This window comes from Notechis scutatus, chromosome 11, assembly GCF_049901735.1.
Source record: "Notechis scutatus isolate UNSWTSFEM ecotype Mainland chromosome 11, rNotScu1.2, whole genome shotgun sequence".
Taxonomy (NCBI): Eukaryota; Metazoa; Chordata; class Lepidosauria; order Squamata; family Elapidae; genus Notechis; species Notechis scutatus.
In genome coordinates, this window is record NC_142019.1 from 12,743,187 (window position 1) to 12,767,084 (window position 23,898).

Here is a 23,898-nt window from a genome sequence, read left to right on the forward strand (position 1 = left end):
GGCAATTTACATCTGGTTCTTCTTAATACTTCTACAAATAGGAGATCAAGAAATAGGTCTCCATCTCTGGTTTGCAGGCTCCTGTGAAGCATCTGGTTAGCCACTGAACAACAAAATCCTAGATTGAAATGCATCTTGTCCTGAACATTTGCTACAATCCTTCTCCTTGTTCTAATACAGAATAACAGAGTCGGAAGGGACCTTGGAGGTCTTCTAGTCCAACAACCCCCTGTTCAAACAGGAGCCCCCAAACCATTTTTGACAAATGGTTGTCTGGTCCCTTCTTAAAAAGCCTCCAGTGATGGAGCATCTACAACTTCTGAAGGCAAGTTGTTCCACTGGTTGATTGTTCTGACTATCAGGAAATTTCTCCTTAGTTCTGGTGTTAGTTTAGTTAGTTAGTGTTAGTCTTAGTTCTAGTGTTCTAGTTCTAATGCTGACGTTCTGTGCTGTTTTCTCGTTTTGCCTGATTTGATGTCATTATGTTTGGAAGAAACTCAGCTGTGACCTGCAGAATTGGCGTCTGTCGGTGTTGTAGTTACCTCCCTGATTAAGACTGCCATAAAGCATTGACTCTTTCTCATTTTACAATATTGGGACAAGCAGCTTTGAAGACTATCATTCCACTGGAATTGAATCCTAAAGCTTTGCATAATACAAGGATTGCGCTTAGTCAGAAATCCTGAATTGCAACTTTCATGGGCGGGTCTGGAAGTCTGCAGAGAAGGGGCGTGCATTACTCAAAAAGTAGCCGGTGTAGTTGCTCACTGCTCACCTGTACATGTACCGTAACTTTCTGGAGTGAAGCACAGAGGTAAGCGTTTTGCTTCTTTTACCATCTTTTACCATCTGAATTGAAGAAATTGAAGATACAGCTTTTAAAAGAACACCAACTATTTGTATTCTGTGCTGGGATTAATGTTCACGCCTGTTAATGACTTCATACCAAAAAGAACGGTTTTGAGTGACAGTGGCATTTTTTTTTACTTGAAATTGACTTGACTTGGAAAATGAGTGAGAACAATGGACTATTACGGTTCCTTTGCTCTTTTCCTCTCACTCTGATTATTGCTTGGATCACGTTGAAATATTTTAATGTACCTTCCTTTGAAAATCCATCTCTTTGTATGCAGGGAATAATGTGACTCGTGTGTGGGTTGAATGCTAAGTGTCCCATTAAATTTTTTTATCCAAATATGAACCCGGAATGTTGAAAGTGGAAACAAAAACAGGGTACCTTCTCTCATATGTGGTGGTTATGCCCTGAAACTAGGAAATATTAGGTAAAGATAAGAAATTGGTTACAGGAAATAATAGGTCTTCAAATCGAGCTTAAACCTGAACTTTTAAAAATTAGGAATAATAAGATGAGAATTTAGTAAAAAGGCTAAATATATTATACTGCATATAGTGACAGTGGCTAGAATTGCCTTTGCACAAAGTTGGAAATTGGACTGCACCTCTTCTGAGGGAATGGTAATAAAGAAAGTGTTGGACTGTGCAGAGATGAATAAACTTCCTTTAGAGTTGGAAGACAGAGAAGAATCAGAATATTACGCGGTATGGGATAAATGGTATAGATGGTGAGTTAATAGAAAGAAGGATTAAAAGTATATATGCATGTCAATGTATGTGTAACATCAATGTCACTGTGTTGTAAAGAATGTAAAAGAGATTTGTATTCTTGGGAAAAAAATGCAATTAAAACATTTTTTTAAAATATGGATAAAAAAAACCGTGAAGAAGACTTGGTGGTTGAATAATATGCTGACATTATAACCACCCAGAGAGTGCTGTGAGGGTAGTATATAAGTATATATACTCATACCCTCATAGTATACACTATGAGGGTAGTATATAAGTCTCTATTATGAGCCACGGATATGGGGATGCTCCTATCATGGGGAGCCTCTGGAGATCCCTGCAGCACCACCAATGTCAGTAGCAGATTTTTGAGGCTACTTAAAGAGGATGTCCAAAGGAGACAGTTCTCCCTGCCACCATCGTTATGTTGCTGTCTTCCACTTGCTGAAGTGCCCACTTTTATTGAGAAGAAGCAAAGGCAACCAGAGAGCCCTGTTCCTTCCTCTCATCTGTCCATCTGGAGAAGGCAGAGAGTCGGGCAGATAAAGCAAAACGAGGTAGACTTAAGTGGAGAATATTTGTAGCTCAGGGTTGACACGAGGAGTCCTCGGTGCTCTGTGAGCTTGCTTGTTTTCTTGCAGACGTCTCCTTATCCAACCAGGTAACCTCATCAGTGCTAGAAGGGAGTGGGATGTGCAGAGAGGAAGAGGAGGAGGATGACTATAGGGTCCTTGGTGTTCTCTGAGCTTGCTTTTTTTCTTGCAGATGTTTCATTACCCTAACTAGGTAACCTCATCAGTGCTAGTAAGGAGTGCTGTTTGCTGTCAGTTTATATTCTGATTAAATACTTAACTGTGTGGGTTGGGAGTGGACTTAGATATTCTTTGGTTGGGCTGTTTACTGATGGCTCTTTGGCAGTTTAAGTGTCTCAGGAAGGATCAGCTGTTGGCTTCTCTTAAGCCAAGGCTGTGATACATATCTGTTCCCTCCAATACTTTCATCAAGGAGAAATTGTCCATGTTAGGGTGTGTTAAATATTACCAGGGAGAAGGTAAATTATATCATTTGGAGCTATAATTAATCCATTAAGTCAGAGATATTTCCCCCAGGTGATGTTGGTAATGTGACAGTACAGGCAAACTTAAGAGGAAAGGGTGGCCCTGTGGGTTTTACTCTGTATTCATGGCTGACTTTAGAGGCAGAACACATCTCTGTTTCTTAAACCAAAGAGGACAAGTTGCAAGTATTAAACAAGTATCGATTACCTGCAACAAAAAGCATCTTGGGGGAGCTGTGTCCTTCAGTCTCTGAGTGTAAGCCTTCTACTATTGGACGAAGCACGATGACAGGTAACAAAATTACAGGGTTGGAAGGGACCTTGGAAGTCTTCTAGACCACCCCCCTGCTCAAGCAAGGGATGCTATACCATTTATTTTTTTTTTTTTTTTTTTTTTTTTTTTTTTTTTTTTTTAAAAAAAAAAAAATATAAAAATTATAAATAAAAAAAAAAAAAAAAAAAAAAAAAAAAAAAAAAAAAAAAAAAAAAAAAAAAAAAAAAAAAAAAAAATATTATTTTAATTCCCCCTTCCCCCCCCCCCCCCCCCCCCCCAAATTCTACCATTTCAGACAAGTGCCTTCCCAGTTTCTTTTTAAAAGCCTCCAATGATGGAGCACTTTTGAAGGCAAGCGAAATGCTGGTTAATTGTTCTCACTATCAGGAAATTCCTCCTTAGTTCTAGGTTGCTTCTCTCCTTGGTCAGTTTTCACCCATTGCTTCTTGTCCCGCTTTCAGGTGCTTTGGAGAATAGCTTGACTCCCCTCTTCTTTGTGGCAACCCCTCAAATATTGGAACATTGTTATCATATCACCCCTGGTCCTCTTTTCCACTAGACTAGACATAAGACAGGGGAGCATCATCTGAAGCCATTTGAAAAAGTGGAGAGCCCAGTCCTAGCCTTTTCTCCATTCCCTCCATTTGTGTATAATAATTGGTTTAGAAACTGGTTTTGCCACTTTCTAACCAAAGTAGCTATGATGTAGTATATGATTGTAGCCAGCAACTGCAATGTTGCTTTCTTGACACTGTTTTCCTTTTTGATTTAGGCATGTCTTTACACACTTACTTTTCTTTCTCCATTTTACCTACGGTTAAGTTCAACATTTTTAATGACCTCAGCTACCTGTCTCCCAAAATTAGATATCACCTTGCCTGATTTATTAGGCTATATAGAAAGTCCAAAACAGAGAATATACATAAAGGTAAAGGTTCCCCCGCACATATGTGCTAGTCGTTTCCAGCTCTAAGGGATGGTGCTCATCTCCGTTTCTAAGCTGAAGAGCCAGCGCTGTCCGAAGACGTCTCCGTTGTCATGTGGCCAGCATGACTAAATGCCGAAGGCCCATGGAAGGCTGTTACCTTCCCATCAAAGGGATCCCTATTTTTCTACTTGCATTTTTTACATGCTTTCGAATTGCTAGGTTGGCAGAAGCTGGAACAAGTAACGGGAACTCACTCTGTTACATGGCGCTAAGGATTCGAACTGCCAAACTGCCGACCTTTCTGATCGACAAGCTCAGAGTCCTAGCTACCGAGCCACTGCGTCCCCTGAGAATATAGATATCGAATATCAAAATACACAACGGTATCAAACACAGTACTCATGAAATAGCATCTCTCCATTCTTTTCATGGCCTCTTTGTGGATATTTTACATGTTTTAATTAATGTATATCCAACCTAATTTTTTTACAAATAGGTCAAGGCTGCGAACATATCCAACATGCCTTCTTCCTCCTATTTTTCCCACAACAACAGCTCCGTGAGATGGGTTGGGAGAGAATGACTGGCCCAAAGTCATCTAGCTGGCTTTCAGGGCTAAGGCGAGACTAGAACTCACAATCTCCTGCTTTCTAATCTGGTTCTTAACCTCTAGACCAAACTGGTTCTCAGTGATATACCCATCTTGTAATAGCCATTTAATGTGGTTGTGTTCTTGTGGCTTCTACCTTTTCGCCCCCACTTTCTTCTGCCTTCATGATTTAAGGTCATGGAATGTTTTCACCCTTTCTTGCATGAGTAAGTATCTTACTGATGTTTCCGTCACATGCATACAACCATTATGTAGAAACATACATGTCCTTGTTGGGTCTGATAATGTCCAGCTTTTGAAACCTAAATTGCTTTTGACTGTGGTGTTTGTCCATCTCATCCAATAGAGTCAAGACTAATGATTAGCCAATCCTCAAAGTTAGAATTAGGAGTTTTATTTATTTATTTTATTTGCTTGACAAACATGTACGAGATAACAAGTATAATATGGAAATAAACAAGAACAAAGGGAGTAAATACAGATAAATGGGGATAGTAAGCCAGGAACGGTAGGCATGCTGGTGTGTTTATGCAAACCCTCTTTAAGGACTCTTAGGAATGGAGTGAGGCCATGGTAGACAGTTTGAGGTTGAAGCCAGGGATGGGATTCAAATTTTTAGCAACCAGTTCTATGGGCATGGCTTAGTTGGTGGGCATGGCTTGGTGGTCATGTGACTGACTGGACATGGCTTGGTGGTCATGTGACTGGCTGGGCGTGGCCAATTCAACATCACTCCCATCCAGGGGCACTTCTCTTTGCCTGGCCTCTTGTGACTGTGGGGATGCTGCAATGGTCGTAAGTGCGAAACATGGTCAGAAGTCACCTTTTCAGTGTAATTGTAACTTTGAATGGTCACTAAATGAACTGTTGTAAGTCAAGGATTACCTGTACAAAAATACAAAAAGCTTCTCTGCTTGCAAAAAGCTGCCCTAAATACCAATCATTAGGTTAAAAATACCTGCAAGCTGGAATTACAAATCAGGCAGGGTGCTAGAGCACCTGGAGGAATTAAATTGGTAAAATGCAATGATAAGAAAGAGCATACCCAGGAGAAGCAATCCTTAGATCCATTTGCAACACTTAAAGACACCAGATGGTCTCACTCACCTCACAAAATATCCTGAGGAAATCATCCAGATTTAAGGAAAGATCACATGCCCCCCAGAAAGGCAGTAAAAAATCAGTGCCAAGCTTGCATCCTTCCTCTTGGAAGTACACCCCAAAAGGACAGTGCCAGATACCACTAAAACAGTGAAGGAAGACCCGCCCCTCCCCAGACAGAAAAAGAAAACATGAGGCAGAAAAAAATTCAGACACAATACAAATAATTAAATCACAACAGTAGCTGTTGCTTGTTAAACCAATTATCAGAACAAATAGACACAGGAACTAGCCAGATTTCTCAACCCAGTTTCTTTTCAGGAAGAGAGATTAACGTTTTTCCTTCCAAACAAAGCTGAATAGGGAAAGTTATCCCATCAAAAAACACAGGATTAAACATCATCAAGCACAGAATTAAACTTCACCAAAAACCAGTTTTAGACCAAAACTCAGAAAGGGTATGTAAACTCACATTTGAATGTCAATCTTTCTAGCTAGCCAAGAAGTCTTGCTGAATGTCACTCATCTTGATTCCTTGTCATTAAAAGCTTCTTTCCGGCAGCACTGCTTCATTATTCCATTATTTCTTCAAAGTGCTAACGCCAACAGGGGAGTATTTCCTCCCAACAGCAGTGTAAAAAGCTTAAAACAACCCTTCCCCATTAAGAAAGTCAATCTGTCAGGTTTCCAAGTGAAATGGCTACACATGTGTGAATTTTGGGCTCCACACAAGCAAAGTACCAGCAAAGGAGAGAGAAAAAAACTCCAGAGAAGTTCTGGAGGCAGGAAGTCTCGTCCTGCCAAGAATGTAATAAGGGTTAACAGAGAGGTAGTTTCTGTAAGCAACAATAGCAGAATGTAAGGAATGGCTTCCTTACAGGATCAGGCCAGTAAAGTGGAAAAAAACAAAAGGAGATTTCTTCTAACAACCGGTTCTCCGAACTGCTTAGAAAGTTAACAACCAGTTCTAGCAAATAGATGCAAACCGGTAGAATCCCACCCCTGGTTGAAGCTATGAGGGGTTGAGGCTGTAACAATGGAGTTGGTTGGGGCGTTCCAGGCACTGACCACTCTGTTGCTGAAGTCGTATTTTCTGCAATTGAGTTTGGAGCGGTTTACCTTGAACTTGTATTGATTGTTTGCCCGTGTATTATTGTGGTTGAGGCTGAAGAAGTCGTTGATAGGCAAGAAGTTATAGCAGACAAGTTTGTGTACTATGCTTAGATCGGACCGCAGGCAGCACAGTTTCAGATTGTCCAAGCCCAAAATTTTGAGCCTGGAGGCATAAAGGATTCTATTGTGAGTAGAGGAGTGGAGTACTCTTCTCAAGAAATATCTCTGAACCCGCTCAATTGTGTTAATGTCCGATATACAGTGTGGATTCCAGGCAGACAAGCTGTATCCGAGAACTGGTCTGGCAAAGGTTTTGTATGCCCTAGTTAGCAATTCAATGTTGCTTTATTATAATTTAAATTTAAAATCTAATTTTAAATTATAGTTTCTCCAGTTCCACCTAGAAATATGCTGAGGATTAGATCCAAATCCTTACTCAACACATATATTCTACACTAAGCTCTGGTAATAATCATCATTGCAATCATTGAACAGCCCAAGCTAATAAATCCGAAGAAATATTGTCAGAAAAAATTATAGCAGCATGAACCAAGGATGATGAACCTAATTAGTTTATCAATATATCTAGTTCTTGAGATGTTTTGGTGGACATTACAAGCTGGAACATGAAATTTGCATTCAGTGTAACCACTTTCCTCTCGTGTCCTGTGGGCTACCTTGTTCACTACACAAGGAAGAGTTTGCATCCCACCCCATGAGATAGAACATATTGTAAAACAGCTGTATCATCCATTCAGATGTTACACCATGCATAATTCATTCACTGAAATCTATGCCACAAGGTATGGCAAGAACACATGACCTTTACAGATTTTAAGAAAGGATTAGGTAAATTAATTATGTCTTTGCACTTTTGAGTATCCACATAGATGTTGAGTAATTATCCTCAGTCCTCAATGTGGGAAAAGACAATTAGGACATGATATTTGACAGGTCATTTGCATTCTGCTAGGGATGTAGTTTTGGACAAAGGTCACTCCTTATCATCCATCCCCTCCCACTTGTGACTGTATGACTGTAACTTTGTTGCTTGTATCCTTATGATTTATATTGCCTGTTTCCTAGTATGATTTGATTGCTTATTGTACCCTATGACTATTATTAAGTGTTGTACCTGATGATTCTTGACTCTTGACGAATGTATCTTTTATGTACACTGAGAGTATTTGCACCAAGATAAATTCCTTATGTGGAATCATATTATCACACTTGACCAATAAAGAATTCTATTCTATTCTATTCTATTCTATTCTATTCTATTCTATTCTATTCTATTCTATTCTATTCTATTCTATTCTTTTCTATTGTACTCTACTCTACTCTACTCTACTCTACTCTACTCTATATGTAGTTTTGGACAAAGGTGAAAGAAGTCAGGTGTGAAATGGTTGTCTTATAGCAATAGCACATACTTATATACCGCTTCACAGTGCGTTTACAGCCTTCTCTAAGCGGTTTACATATCTAGTTGTTCAGGAATTAAAAGCAGAACTCCTCTCCAACATACAGTGTAAGTAGTGGTTGGATTCAAATTTTTCTACTACCGGTTCTGTGGGCGTGGCTTGGTGGGCATGGCAGGGAAATGATATTGTAAAATCAAAGTCAGAGGTGGTATTTGCCAGTTCTCTGAACTACTCAAAATTTCTGCTACCGGTTCTCCAGAACTGGTCAGAACCTGCTGAATACCACCTCTGAGTGTAAGGGACTGTATCAGCCACTACAAAGGGCAGACAGTCAAAAGACAAGCAGAGCGCATCCATGAACATCAACTAGCTGTCAACAAAAACTCCTTAATCTCACAACACATGGACAGACTCAGCCATGGTTGCAACCAGGAAACCGTGAGCATCCTAGACCGAACTAAACCCAAACACACTAGGGAATTCCTGAAAGCATGGCATTCAGACAAGTCATTCATCAATAAACACACAGAGATAACCTGCATTCACTCATTCAAAAGAGACAACAAATAGTTAAGAAGGACACCAAAGAACCAGAACTCTTCCTCTCCAGCAATCAATTCCTACACAAGCAGAGATGAACACCATACAAATAATCAAGCAGAAAAGAATGCCGTAAATCAAGGATCTATCAAACAGAAAACCATACCTCGCCAACACTGACAGGGCAAGCATCTCTATATAAATAGGCAGAAAAAAAAAAACAACCACCCACAGTAGCACTAGTGAGGCGGTGAAATGTCTGCAAAAGAACAAACAAGCTCAGAGAACACCAAGGGCACCACATACCTTATTCCATACTACTGCTATTTCTCCTTCCTCATTCTCCATTTGAAAATGGTTCCAACTGAATCCTCAGACCTTGAAACTCCAAGGAGAAAGAGCAAACATCACGCTAACACCACAAACTGCTCTCGACCTAGCAGCAATCCAAATCTCAGTCCCACACCATGAAAAAAGAAAATGAAATAAATTGTTTCCACCCTCTTACCCACATGCTAATTTCACACCTGGCTCTATGCAAAAGAAAATGAAGGAAAACATAGTTCTAATGAGAAAGAGCTATAAAGTCTTCCATCCATCTTTCCCTTTAAAAGCCAATAGAATGAAACAGGAATTCCATCATGGGGAAACCAAGGGCCCACTTCACTAGAGTGATTACTTAGCAGGCTTTAGTGCAGTTTAATGGATGCTACACATGAATCCGAAATATACAAGACTCAGCTCTCATACATAAACAATATCATGCACAGAACCCTGCCGCATTCAAGCCGATGGAGTCATCCTGTCTCTTCTAAATGCCATGGGAAAAAACTGCCTAGAACAGTGTTTCTCTACCTTAGGAAGTTGAAGAAGTGTAGACTCCAGCTCCCAGAAATTCACAGCCTTCATGGCTGACTGGAGAATTCTGGGAGTTTTGAAGACTCCGTTCCTTAAAGTTGTTCAAGGTTGAGAAATATTGGTCTATAGCAGGGGTAGGGAAACTTGGCCCTTTTATGACTTGTGGACTTAAACTCCCAGAATTCCTGAGTGAGCCATAAAAGGTTTCCTATCCCTGGCCTACAGGTTTTTCAGTTGTGGGGGAAATCAATTTTTGACTTGAATGGGACTGTTTAATAGACAAGTGTAGGACATATAAAGAAAATGTCCTTGTTGCTCACAGTGGCCACATTTCCATAGCAACTCCTGGATCTCAAAATGTAAATGTTTCTTCTAACTGAAACCATTATTCTCTGCTGGTAACAGAAGGGCAGAAGGAACATGAAATCTATTATGTTATAATATATGATTTCATACCATATCTATTATTATGCTATAACATCTTGCCTGTCAATGACTTCTTCAGTTTCAACCACAATAACACATGGGCAAACAACTGATACAAACTCAAGGTAAACTGCTCCAAACTCAATTACAGAAAATACAACTTCAGGAACAGAGTGGTCAATGCCTGGAACACCCTACCCAACTCTGTTGTTATATCCTCAAACCCCCAAAACTTTACCCTTAAACTGTGTACCATGGACCTCACTCCATTCCTAAGAGGTTTCTAAGGGCATATGCATAAGTGCACCAACGTGCCTACTGTCCCTGTCCTACTGTCCCCACTTATCTTTATTTACTTCCTTTGTTCTTGTTTATGTTCATACCAATACTTGTCATCCTGTACATGTTTGACAAACAAATAAAATGAAAATTACTTATGAATATGAGTGTGTGTGTCATTTTCTCCTCCTGTCTAAAAGGTTTTAAATAGGAGTACATCTCCTTGTCTACAGGAGTGTGTCTTTCGCTATTGTTTTGGAGAAAACACCTACAGTAGATTCCACCTAGTAATAACTCACTGTAGTGAGACTTGGTTATTTGTTTTGGGTTGTGTGTTTTGATTCTACAGAGTTATGTTTGTGGCTCCAAGCCAGACACGTAGATTGGACCCTGATTTTAATTAAAAAACAATTGGTTTGTTTAGGTTTTTTTCAGTTACAACCTTCAGACATGTTGGCATTGTATATATGCCTATGCAAGTTGTAGACATAGCTAACATGGTGTCTTCCTTTGGGCAGAATAAATTGGCAAGGGAAATGAAGGTTGCACTAATCCTGTAATTTGAATGTGTTACAACAGCTGGGAAGTCTCAACTTTAGAACTTTAACAGACATGCAGAATACCTGTTGCTTTGTTACAGCATTTAAACTGCATTGCTGAACTGTTGATTGAAGTGAATCTGGGCTTTGAAATCTTGGTATTTCATGATTGACTGTTTAAGCACAGTATACATGGTCTCCCTGGTGGGTTCCCCCCCACCTTTTTAATAAAGAAAGGTTACTCTTCCAGATACACTAGTTTTTCTGCATAACACAGCCTTTGTACCTCTCCTTATCAATCTTTGGGGACCTGTTCATCTGTTTAACATTTCATGCCTGCCACCTCCTAAGTGATTAAAACCAATCAGTGCTCTAGAGTGGATGAGTAAGGAACCTGCACCTCTCTTGACAAAGACATTAAAAACGAGAGAGTAAAGCTTCTTAACTGGATTAGCTCTTGTATGCCTTCAGGAAATTTTCCAAGGTGGCGATTACTACCTGCGAATGAACTTGCTACGTGAATTATAAGAGTAATTCGGTATTCTTGGATAATCTTAAAATTATAATGGTATAGCGGAATCTGTAGCCAAAGTAGAGGTAGAGTTAAGGGACTGGTTAGCTTGAAATCCCTACAGGGGAGGAAGCCATAGATATCTGGGCTCCCTCCCCTTCCAAACCCCTGGAGTGTTTCTCAAGTTGTTCTCCAGAGGGTATGGTTGGTTTGGCAAGGTTCTTGTAAGTGAGTGAGAAATAAGTAGGTGTGTAGGAACAACAGTTTCTTACACTTGACAAATAGTGTTTTGCCAGGGGCAAGGGCAAGCATCCAGCACAACACCATGATAGTGTTGAGTTGTGGTGACAAAGTTTAATAAATTGTTAAAGACACAGGGATGAAAAAACAAGCTAGTAAGTAGCTGCAAACTGGAAGCTTTAAATCAGAGATAGACAGGTATGGATGGATGGATGGATAGGTGGGTGGGTGGGTGGATGGACTGATGGACTGGTCGGTGGCCAACCAATCAGTTTTCAATCTTATATCTCTTTCTCCACTTCATTATAACAGGCTGAGGATCATTCATGGGGTTGGCGGGGAAGAATGGTACTATACAGGCATTTTGTAATAAGCTCCCATGGCCAATCTGAATTGGAATCTACTTAGTTTATTTTTAGATGCCTTCCCCATCTAACTGGTGCTTATACCATTTTTTTAAAAAAAAAAATTAACTGATTTAAATGATGATCGGGGATTCCACGTCCAGTTCAGGTCTGAAGCAAAGATATATTCAGAGGAGTATTCAATGATTTTTTAGAAGTTTGAATCTCCAGTTCCCATCAATGGCCAGCTTGATTAGCATATGGGGATCAAAATCCAAAAAGTTAACCAGTCAACCGGCAGGAGAGACAAGAGGATCAGATCTCCACATTAACATATGTTTCATTGAGAAATCATGTTCCAGCTGAACTTACATATCAAGAAATGAAAGATTTGATGAACGTCTAGCAAGCATTCCAGGTCTAAGTTAGTAAAGTTACAGGAGAAAGATTAAGATTGAATTTAGAGCACCAACTTAGGAAATCAAGGGAAAACACCAAGGCAGATGTGATGAACTCGGACTGTATAACATGATAATAAATTGCCTTTCTTATTCATTTCACGTGATAGAACTCAACACTCCTTGTTCTAGTTGCAGCAGCCTCTGTTGCCTTGTGTTTTTGTTCAAGATAAAGACTGAAACTGGTTCGGTTTCTTGTTTCTCTGAAATCATTCAAGGCCTGGCGATTTTCAACCAGTGACTACTATGGTGATGCAAAACATGTGATTTGTTCTTGCATAATTGCTGAAACTTGCTTCTGCCTTGTGAATAGGACCAGTCAATCCTGCTGCTCTGGAATGCAGGGTTTTTAGTTTTTTGTGTTGTTGTTTTTTTTTCAGGTAAAACATGTCCCCATATTCCCCCATGGAAACTCATGACAACCATTTATTTTTTTTGTTCCAATTTATTGGATTTGTTGGATTACTGGATTTGCTCAACACGCTGAACCACAAACTAAATGTACAGGCTGGATTTAGTGATCATAAAGAGAAAGTTTTCTCCTGCTTGATTGTGTCAGACTCTAAGGCAGGGGTGTCCAACCTTGGCAACTTTAAGACTTGTGGACTTCAACTCCCAGAATTCTGGGAGGTGCTCATCTCCGTTTCTTAGCCGAGGTTGCCAGCATTGTCCGAAGATACTTCTCTCATCATGCGGTCAGTTTGACTATATGTTGAGTCGCACAGAATGTGGTTACTTTCCCACCGAAGTGGTACCTATTTATCTACTCGCATTTGCATGCTTTCGAACTGCTGGGGGCAGGAGCTGCAGCAGAGAATGGTAGCTCGCTCTGTTGGCGGTCTCAAACCTGAACTGTCAGCTTTCCAGCTGACAAGCTCGGCATCTTTAACTACTAAACCACACACACACTGAACTTACGTGATACCTATGTCTAAATTTATTTGTAGTTCACTATGATATGGTGCAACAATTTCATGGTGGTTGAGGGGCCAGCGCTTCTTTAAAGCATTTGTTAAATTATTTCATTTTTTATGTTTTTATTTTTGCAACATCTACACTATAGTATGATAAATAAACCTTGCATCATTTTTATATATAGTGGTCCTGGAACAATTTAGTATCAGAAATTGAATGAATGAATAAATGAATGAATGTGAGCATATTTTACAGGTACATCCTCAATTTACGATCACAATTGATCCCAACATTTCTGTTGTTAAACAAGATAATTGTCATGTGAAATTTTGTCCCATTTTATGACCTTTCTTGCCACCATTGTTAAGTGAGTCACTGCCATGGTTAAGCTAGTAACATGGTTGTTAAGTGAATCTGGCTTCCTTGTTGATGTTGCTTGTCAGGGTTCAGCAAAGGTGATCATATAACCCTGGAACATTGCATTGTCATAAGTACATGTCAGTTGCCAACGTATTCCAATTTAGATCATGTGACCACAGGGATGCTACCATGGTTTTAAGTGTGAAAAACGGTCATAAGTCACTTTTTCCAGAGCTGTTGTATCTTCAAATAGTCACTAAACGAGGCAAGAACTACCTGTAATGGATAAAAGCCATTAAAAATAGCTTAAAGCTGTTTGACATCCCTAAATAAGTGCATCTGAAAAATATGATACATTTGGCATAAAGCCATCATCTTTCTTGATGGATATTTCATCTTCAAAAGGCTTCATCTGGACCCGTGATGGTGAATCTATGGCACGTGTGCCACAAGTGGCACGCAGAGCCTTTTGTGCCGGCACGCGAGCCGCAGGCAAGCTTACCTCACTGCACATGCACATGCCTCACAGCTGATATTTCAGCTGGTTTGAGGCATTTTTCAGCCTCCCAGAGGCTTGAAAAAACCCTCTGCAAGACTTTTCAGGACGAATAGGCCCGTTTCGTCACTTCCTGTAATGCCGGAAGTGACAAAACGGGCCTATTATTCACCCTGAAAAGCCTTGCAGAGGGTTTTATCAAGCCTCTGGGAGGCCGAAAAAGGCCTCAAACCAGCCGAAAAATCAGCTGTGAGGCACAGTGCGGGTAAGGGGATGGTGGTGGGGGGAATTGTGCGTGCATGGGCAGTGGGCGGGGGGGGGGGCACATTGCCTTCTGGGTGCTGGCACGTGAGTGAGCGCGCACTTGGCGTGCACAATTTTTGGCACAGGAACCCAAAAAGGTTAGCCACCACTGGACCAAGGCTCTCTAGGATGCTTTCAAAACATAAACATGGGAACAAACACTCCATAGAGAATTAGATGCTGGGACCTTTAGTGTTTTAGAGATAAATAGCAACGTCACAACTTCACATGAAGAAACTAAACAAACCAGTAGTGTTGTTTGCTATATCTGTAAATCTAGGTGTTCCAATCAACCCACAGATCTCTGTATTTAGTAAGAACTGAAGTTTTTGAGTCATTTTGAAGTCTGGGAACCACCCAAGAGTTCGTTGGAAAATGAGTGGCTATATAAATGTTTTAAATAACCCAATAAAATTTTCAAAGAGAAGTCCTCGTTCTGGAAAGAAGAAAGAAAGAAAGAAAGAAAGAAAGAAAGAAAGAAAGAAAGAAAGAAAGAAAGAAAGAAAGAAAAGAAAGAAAGAAAGAAAGAAAGAAAGAAAGAAAGAAAGAAAGAAAGAAAGAAAGAAAGAAAGAAAGAAAAGAAATATAATTTATAACTGTCCTCATCTTCTGTTAAATGGACAAGCACGTTCCTACTCAGTTGTGTACAGGTAATCCTTGACTTACGACCACAATTGAGCCCGGAAATTACATTGCTAAGTGAGAAAGTGAATTTTTGCCTCAGTTTACGACTTTTCCTGACACATTTGTGAACCGAATCACTGCAGATGCTGAATTAGTGACCCGGTTGTTAAGTGAATCTGGCTTGCCCATTGACTTTGCTGGTCAGAGGGTTGCAAAACATGACCCCAAGATACTGCAACCATCATAAAGATGAGTCAGTTGCCAAGCGTCTGAATTCTGAGTGGAGTAGATCCACCATTTTCTTTCTGTCAGAATACAAATTGTGAATAGATACCCAGAAGCAGTGGTGGGATTCAATTTTTTTTACTACTGGTTCTGTGGACATGGCTTTGTGCGCGTGGCAGGGGAAGGATGCTGCAAAATCGCCATTCCCTCCCCACCCCATTAACCTGCTTTCCAGCTCCTTTCTCCTGTGCAGGGCAACCAAAGAAGACCCAGACAATCAGCTGGGACCCAATGGGAGGCAGAGAATAGATGGAGGCGGGGCCATTCAGAGGTGGTATTTGCCGGTTCTCCGAACTACTCAAAATTTCTGCTACTGGTTCTCCAGAACTGGTCAGAACCTGCTGAAGATCACCTCTGCCCAGAAGGTCTATCAGGATCTCCTGCATTTTATCTTCCATTGTTATCTGGGATTGATTTTGAATGGTAGATCAAGTCATGTATAATTTTGGCCTTTCTTGCTTCTTCTCAACCCCACTGCTCTTGTTTTCTAAAAAAATTAACATCATGTCTGATGGAGAGTTCTGAGGTTCTCAGTTTACTTTCGTTAATCTGGAAAAGATAATTATCGTATTAATTGTGGGTTTTCTTTCCCGTGAATCAACCCTGCTGTAATTGCTTTTTATGATTATGGTTAGATTTCATTTCTTTATTTTGCTTCCACACTCCCACACAGCAAATTGTGCAAGACAAGGCTAACACCTTTTTTATTTTTTATTTTTTTAAAATCTCTCCTTAAATAACATCTTCTAAAGAGCAGCCTACGATGTGGGAAATAGAAGCCTTTAAAAAAATCTCTCTCTCTCTTTGCGAAATTCAATAAAATTCAGTTTTATTGGTCAGCAGTAAAATGTTGTTCTAAGCTGCAATTTAAAGACACAGGCTCACAAGCGTCAGGATTGTGATTTTTTAAAAAAGTAATTGACTCCATTCATTCTTATAAAAGTTATTTGGTATATTTTTGTATGAATGTCTTAGAAATTTTAATGATGTGATTTCTGATCTTAAAATTGGAACATTTTCTCTAGTTCTGGTCACCAACCACTGTTTACTTAGGATAGTGGTTTCATACATTTTGGATCTGCATATTTTTCATGGGTTGATAATATGTTGGCTATAAAAGTGTTGTAAAAAGAACAGACTTCAGGCTATTGCATGGAGATATGCATTTCTCTCTTCTTTTAATTGTTAGTGATTACTTATTTGTGGTAGAGTCATAAATACTCCCACGTGTCTCAGAAGGACAAATAAGAACTTTCTCAGCATTTGCTAGTCTGTCCAGGAACCCCCAAAAGGTGTTTAATTAGCTTTTCTCTGTAAATCTGATTTCCTGGCTGCGGCAGATAAAGCAAAAACTATATTTTGTAATCTAGACATACCTTTATAATACTTTAGATTTTATTTACGTATTTTATATTTTTAAATCTGTGTTCTTTTAATCGAAATGTGATCTGAATGTGCCATACGACAAATAAAATCTCCATAAACTGTTGAACAATTAACCGATGCTACTCTGCGAAGAGGGAAAAGTGATAGCGTCTAAAAAAAGCGAAGAGGGAAGAGTGATAATGTCTAAAAAAAAGTGAAGAGGGCAAAGCGATAACATCTAAACCTGACTTTTTTTCTTAGAAAGGGAAATATTTTCCTATGTTCTTGACACACGGAGAGAATTTAAATAAATTAAATTTCAGAGTTATGCCCAGCAGGGTTTCAAGTGGCACTTAAACCAAGAACCTTAAACTGGAGTCATGGTGTAGCAATTGTCATTCAAGAATTGCTTAGAGCAGTGATGGTTAACCCTTTTGGCACTGAGTGCCCAAAGCGTACGTCTATGCGTGCATCCCCAAAATGCAATACATACACATCCCCACGCATGCGCCCTGCCCCCTGCACACATGCATGCATCCTTACACATGTGTCCCACCCTCCTGCATGCACCCCCACCCCCCGGATGACCGAGAGAGGGCAAGCAGTAGACATGAAGAGCGACAGAGCTCAGCCGATGAACAAGGATAGGCCCCTCCTGATCTCTGAGCATGGAGTGAATGGAGAGAAGGTGAGAACAGTGCAGGCTGACCCGACGACTCAGGAGGAGAGCACCCTGCCCCTCTTCACAAGGCATACCTGAGGACTGGGAATTAAGGAGACGCAGTGGGGAGGGGCTTTTTTTCGGGAACAAACGCTAAATTGGTAGAGTTTGGTGTACCAGTACAGTCATTTGGAGTTTGCAGGACTGCTTGCTTTTTCCTGACTTTGTGGACTCAGTACCTTGTTCCCTACTTTGTGGACACATTGTTTGTTCCTTGCTTCATGGACTCATTCCCCTGTTCCCTTGTATTGCTGGATTGGGCGCAGCCAGAGGCGGCTGTTTGTGTGTGTGTGTGTGTGTGTGCGCGCGCACACGCTTTGCTCTGGAATTTGCCAAGAACATGGGAGCGTTTGGGGGGAAATTTGGAGCATTACAAGGGAGTTTGAACTGGGACTTCCGGTTTGTCGGCTTTGCGAGCGGCAGGGATTCGCAAAGCTGCGCGATCCCTGCTGCGCTAGCTGCTTTTGGTGCTCCGATCCGGACGGGTCCGGAGCTAGGCTGCCCTGCAGGGGTAGCTGAAGATAGGGGGATCATTGTTGCAGGCCCCCTCCCCGGCCGGCAGAACCCCCTTTTCCCAAGACGGTGCAGCGGCGGTCCGCAATGGCCACCACAAAGAAGCTGGCAGCCGGGTAAGAATGCTCAGGAGGAAGTGGAGAAAGTTTTTGAAAAGAGAAAGTTTTTCTTGGTTCCCAGGACTCTAAGACATATTTAACAAAACTCCTGAAAATTATGACTTTCTGAATGATACCTTCTAGAAGAGGAAAAAAGCGGCAGTTTGGTGGTGCTGAAAGGAAAGTTTACTCTCCTTCCCGACGGAATTAATAAGTGGACATTGAGAAACCTGTTTTTTTCAGGTAAAACTAGCTTTATGGGATAAGTCGGAAGGGAGAGGACAAAAAATATATTCATCTGGTTTGATTTTGTTGGAGGAGATGCCTTAAGGATTTGAAGACAGAAATAGAACTCCAAATAAGGCTTCAAAATACAGATTTGGACTTTCTTTTTTCTTTTGTCTGATACTACCCCTGGAAGAGAAAGGGAGAATTTTGTCTTGGCTTGGATTGATTGAGGATTGTGGATTTTGGGATTGTTTTACTTTTTTTTTAAATATCTTGGTTGGTGTAAGAAGAAAGAGGGAAAAAAGAAAAGAAAAGAAAAGATCTATAATGGCTTTTTCTTTTGAGGAACTGAGGGAAGAATATGAGCAAACAAAAGCAGCCGGTAAAGATGGTATGGAAAAAGCCTTCCTATTTTTAGAAATGGCGCTGGTTAACTATCAACAAACAATACAACAGATGGAGGCAGAAGAACAACAAGAAGAAGAAGATGAAGACGCCATCTTTAATGAATTCCAAAATTTAACTAAGAAAGAAGGAAGGGGAAGAAAGCGAGGAAAATGAAGGACTTAAGATCTAAAAAACATTTAAGAAAGAGAAAAATAAGATGCAAAATAAATATAATGATAGTAAACAAAAGAAAAAGGGAACACAACAGAGAAGGGATGCCAGCAAGGCAGAGGCTAGAAGAAGGGGGGTAGGAAGATTTGGTGGGGGAAGAAAGAAAGGGAAAGGCGGAGAAAAGCCACAAAGTTTTGAAATTAGATGGGAAAAGAGGAATTTTTTTAGGGACAAAGGGTAAAGTACAATTTCCTTAAAAAGATTTTGCAAGGTACATAAGATGGTATTGTAACATCTGTATTAGAAATAGAAAATTAGAATGGCTTAAGAGTTAATAAGAAATTAAAATGTTGAAATGTTTAACAATGATTGATTTTAAAATGTAATAAAATATTAAAGGGAAAGGCAATGGGAATGTTATAAGATTTAATATTTAGATTTATTATTTAACTATGTATTTAATCATTTTGGATTTATCACTTTGTTTTTATTGTTATTAAAAGAAAAAAATTAGTAGATAGAATGTACCAAGCAGAATCAGATTGGGTATTAGGTGTTATTTTAAATGTTAATCTAATTAATTTAGGGGAGGATAGAAAGGCATCATACTCTGATTAGTGATTTCAGGAGAAATTTTTTTTTTTATAAGGAATGAGATAGAGGGATAATAAAGAATGGGCAAAAGATACAAATATAATGATTTAAATTAAGATGGATTAAATAAGATAGAATTATGAAGAGTGAAATGTGTGGAGAAGTTTATATAGAAGATATAGAATGGTAAATAAAATAGGTAATGATATGTAAGATGAGCATGAATATAATTGAAGCCCATATAAAGAGAGGTACCTGGGGCCGTTACTTTCCTAAAAGATTTTTTATATGTTTGTTTGTTGTGTGTTTATGTTTTTGAGAGTATTAATAAAACCTTGTAGAAATACAGAATGAGAATAATGGTAATCAAGTCAGAAAGAAATAGATGAAATAATAATAGTGAAATTGAATAAGAGTAAAGAGAAGTAAAGAGAAATTGGATAAGAGGTATTTTTATGCTCATATGGAAATGGCTTAAAATAGAATTGTATTGTATAAAATAAAGTTTTATCTGACTTGTAAAATTTATAATGGAAAAAGGTTCAAATATGTAATGGTTGATGATGATTTGTTTGTCTTTGAAATTAATAAAATTTGCTTAAAAAAGGGGGGGGAGTTTGAACTGTCATGCCCTTGGTAGAGTCAGACTCTGAGGGACAGGAGGGACAGCTGACAGGGAGTGGAGGGGTGGCTCCGGAGGTTGTGGAGGAGGCTGGGGAAGGGCAGAGGCCGGCTGGGCAGTCAGAGGTAGAACTAGGCCCACCCCCTCTTCATCCTAGGACATGCAGGGAGGAACGGAGAAAGAAACAACTTGGCTTATGAGAGAGGAAGAGGCCATGATCCTCCTCATTGTTTGCAGCTGGGGAGAATAGTATATAAGAGAGACAGTTAAAACACAGCATTGACAGAAGCAAAGCGTGTGTTATTTTGGGCTGAAGTTATCTTGGTTGACGTCCTTCCAACAGACTGTGCCTTGTTATCTCTTCAATTTGGTAAGTATTTATCCTGGTCCATTGTGGAAATTCCTTCATTGTAGTTTGTTTTAGTTTTTTATTTCACCTCTATCTGCTCATTAAGTTCAGACTGTATTGCTTTCTTTTAAAGACTATTTTTGAATACGTTTTATCTCCAACTGAGAATTATTGAACAGTGAAGCCAAGTTGGAGGCATTAAAGGACATTTATTTATGTTTTGGATTTTGTTAATTTGTGTTACACTCTGGGTCATCACAATGGAACAGAATGGAACAGAACAGAACACAACAGAATAGAGCTGGAAGGGAGGTCTTCTACTCCAGCCCCTGCTCAAGCAGGAGAACCTATACAATTTCAGACAAGTGACTGTCCAGTCTCTTCTTAAAACCCTCCGGTGATGGCGTGGCCATGATTTCTGGAGTCCAGCTGTTTCACTGGTTAATTGTCCTCATTGTAGGGAAGTTTCTTCTTAATTCCAGGTTGCTTCTCTCCTTGATCAGTTTCCAAACATTATTTCTTGTTCTGCCCTCTGGTGCTTTGAAGAATAAATTGACCCCTTCTTCTTTGTGGCAGCCCCTCATATACTGGAATACTGTTGTGACTTCCGGTTTGAGCTTCTTTCGTGATGGACCGAAATCCACGATCGTGTGCAGTTTCAATCCGTGCTTGCCGCCAGAGCGCCCTGAGCTGGCTGGATTCGGGGCTAAGCCATCCCAAAGAGGTGGGGAAGAGGGGGGAGACCACCAGCAGGGTCAAGGAGAGCCACATTTCTCCTCCTCAGCTGGCCATTACTCCCTTTCCCGAAGGCGGTTGCAGCGGTGGTCAGAAATGGCCACCTCAAATAAGAACTCAACCAGAAAAGAATGTGCAGGAGGAAGACAAGAAGAGAAAGTTTTGGTTGACCGGGTTAAACTGAAAAAGCAACAACATAAGGTACCCTGGAATTTGAACTATAAAAAATAACATTGTTCCCAAAGAAGACTTTGAAGCAACGAATAAGAGAGGGAAGGGAAAGGATTTGGCTTTTCTTTTTCTTCCCTTCCTTATACTGACAGCTAAGAGATTTAAGTAAGAAATTGACAAAAATCCACTTTGACATCAATAGGCATTTAAGCTGAAAATAAAATGTCAAAGGGATAATAAAGACTTTTGGATATTCAAAAACCTTTAAAAGCAGGAAAGGAGAGAAAAGAAAAGAATAAAAGGGCAGGATCTGGAAAAATGGAGGAGTCTGCCTGGAACCTTGACAAGATTCCTAAAAGATACATTCTAACTGAAACTTTGTAACAAAATAATAGAACCCCAGGAAGAGAAAGTAGAAAAAAGAAGCAAGAAGAAATAGATTTGGATTATTTGGATTACTTGGTGATTTTTGGATTTTTGGCTATTGCATTTAAATGACTAAAATCAATCGGATGGTTGTTTAAAAGTGTTTAAAATGGCATCACTTTTAGAAGAACTGAAAATGGAACTTAAAAAACAGAAAGAAGATGCACAAGAAGGAAGAGGTTCTTTTGGCTTCATATTTCAATTTTTAGAAATGGAGATCTGGAACTATGAGAAACAAAAAGAAACACTTGTAGAACAAGAAAGTTGGGACAAAGAAGAAGCCATCTTTAATGATCAAGTAATTTTATGTGGGGGAAAAAAGGAAAGGGGGGAAAGAGAGTGAAAAGTTTAAGATTTGAAAAAACAACCAAAAAAAAGAATAGTTTGAAAAATAATTACAATATTAGGAAGCAACAGAAGAGAGGATCACAGAAGAGAGAATTAGAAGTAGAGAGACAAGGGGGCAAAAGGGGGAGGGGGAAGAAGAGGGGGAAGAAGGAAAGGAAAAGAAGTTATAAAAGACAGAAACAAGATATAGAGAAACAGGGAAAATGTATAAGGATTGAAAGCATAAGCCTATTTAGAGATAATGGGTGAAAAATTAATTGAAAAAGGGATTCTGCAAAGGTACATAAGATAGTATTGTTATATTAGAAATAGAAATAATTTTAGAAAATATGAAACAATGTATGACTAAAATGATGATAAAATACTTATTGTAACACAGTGGAATGTTTGTTAATAAATAAATGAAATAAAGTGAATGAGAGAATGAAATTAGGAAAGGATGGGAACATTTTAATTATTATTAATGATTTATAAAAATATAAGTGAAGATAAATATGGAAAAAAAGAATTAATTATGGAAAGTGTATAAGTGTTCACAAGGAAGTATGATATTCAATTGAAAAGAAATGTTAAAGATGTTAAGATTCTAACTAATATTAATGATAGAATTGAATTGAATGGAATGAGTGTTTTATTTACTATTGTTATAGATAGATAGATAGATAGATAGATAGATAGATAGATAGATAGATAGATAGATAGATAGATAGATATTTAAGAACATAGTGTGTATTTTAAGAATGTACCAAGCAGAATTTGATTGGAAGTTATGTACTATATTGAATGTTATAATTTTAAAGGCATAAATTAAAGTTTAAATAAGAGTTGAATTGATAAAATTAAAAGATATAAAGGTGTCATACTCCAATTAGTAACTACAGGGGAAAAGTTGTTTAATGAGAAAAGATAATATGAAATTGAAACAGGACAGACAAAAGTATAAATATAATGATTGGAAAGACATTGAAACTTAGAAAAAGATATATAATTGAATTTAGATATGAGATAATTAAAAATAAAGTTGAGAAAACCAAGGGAGGGGAAAAATTATGGAGAAAATGTTAAAATAGTAATAAGATATGGAATAGAACACAAAGATGAATATGAAATTGAGTTTGTGTCTGTATGAAGAAGTGATAATCTGGGATCATGCTATTCTCAAAAAAGATGTTTTATTTGTATTATGTTTTTGTGAAAACCCAAATAAAATTTATATATACAATTTATACTGCTATCATGTCTCCCCTAATACTTCTTTTCTTTAAATTAGCCAGACCCAAAATCTGCAACTGTTCTTCATATGGTTTAATCTCCAAGTCTCCAGTTCAGCTAAGGTTTGTTTGGTTCCATCATTTTTAACCTATAAATGAAACTAATTTGCTTTTTCATTTCTTTTCAGCCCACTCAACAATGCATCAAATAATACAAACCGCGTACAGCTGGTTTTGGTGGGAGAACATCTGGATGCCTGCCAACTGCACGTGGGCAGATTTAGAAGATCATAATGGATACATCTTTCCCAAACCACGACAATTATTTGCCACAATCCCATATGCCTTTGTGATGCTGGTTATCAGGTTCTTTGTTGAAAGGTAAAAATTCTCTCTTTTTTTAAAATCTTTTTTTTTTCCTGCTCCAAAAATTCATTTTTTCTCCCATGTTTGATTTTTAATCCTATGAAATATCTTAAGGGCTTCCTTTCCACTATTTATTTTTGTAGCTTTTAGTGAGATGTTTTCAGCTTTAAAATGATAAGTCTTGAGGTATCTTGATTCGGTTTCAAAAACTGATAATGCAGATTATGGAAATGCAAATTACGTGAAGGCGTAATCCTTTGTTCACTTGTCCGGTTGCCCTAACTTGCAGTCTTATTTATTTATTTATTTACTTACTTACTTATT

The 23,898-nt window shown here is 38.9% G+C and overlaps 1 protein-coding gene across 2 annotated transcripts in view; it reads left to right on the forward strand.

The window, feature by feature from the left end:
* Positions 1-400: 400 nt before the first annotated feature.
* CERS3 (ceramide synthase 3) overlaps positions 401-23,898 on the forward strand; it is a 52,013-nt gene continuing 28,515 nt past the window's right edge. Inside the window, exons 1-2 of one of the 2 annotated variants that reach the window (XM_087972811.1) lie at positions 401-814; positions 23,397-23,589. In XM_087972811.1, coding sequence (XP_087828937.1) covers positions 23,408-23,589 — 182 coding nt within the window. In that variant the 5' untranslated portion in view covers positions 401-814; positions 23,397-23,407. The remainder of the gene's footprint in view (positions 815-23,396; positions 23,590-23,898) is intronic. The other variant, XM_087972810.1, reaches the window with a different exon arrangement.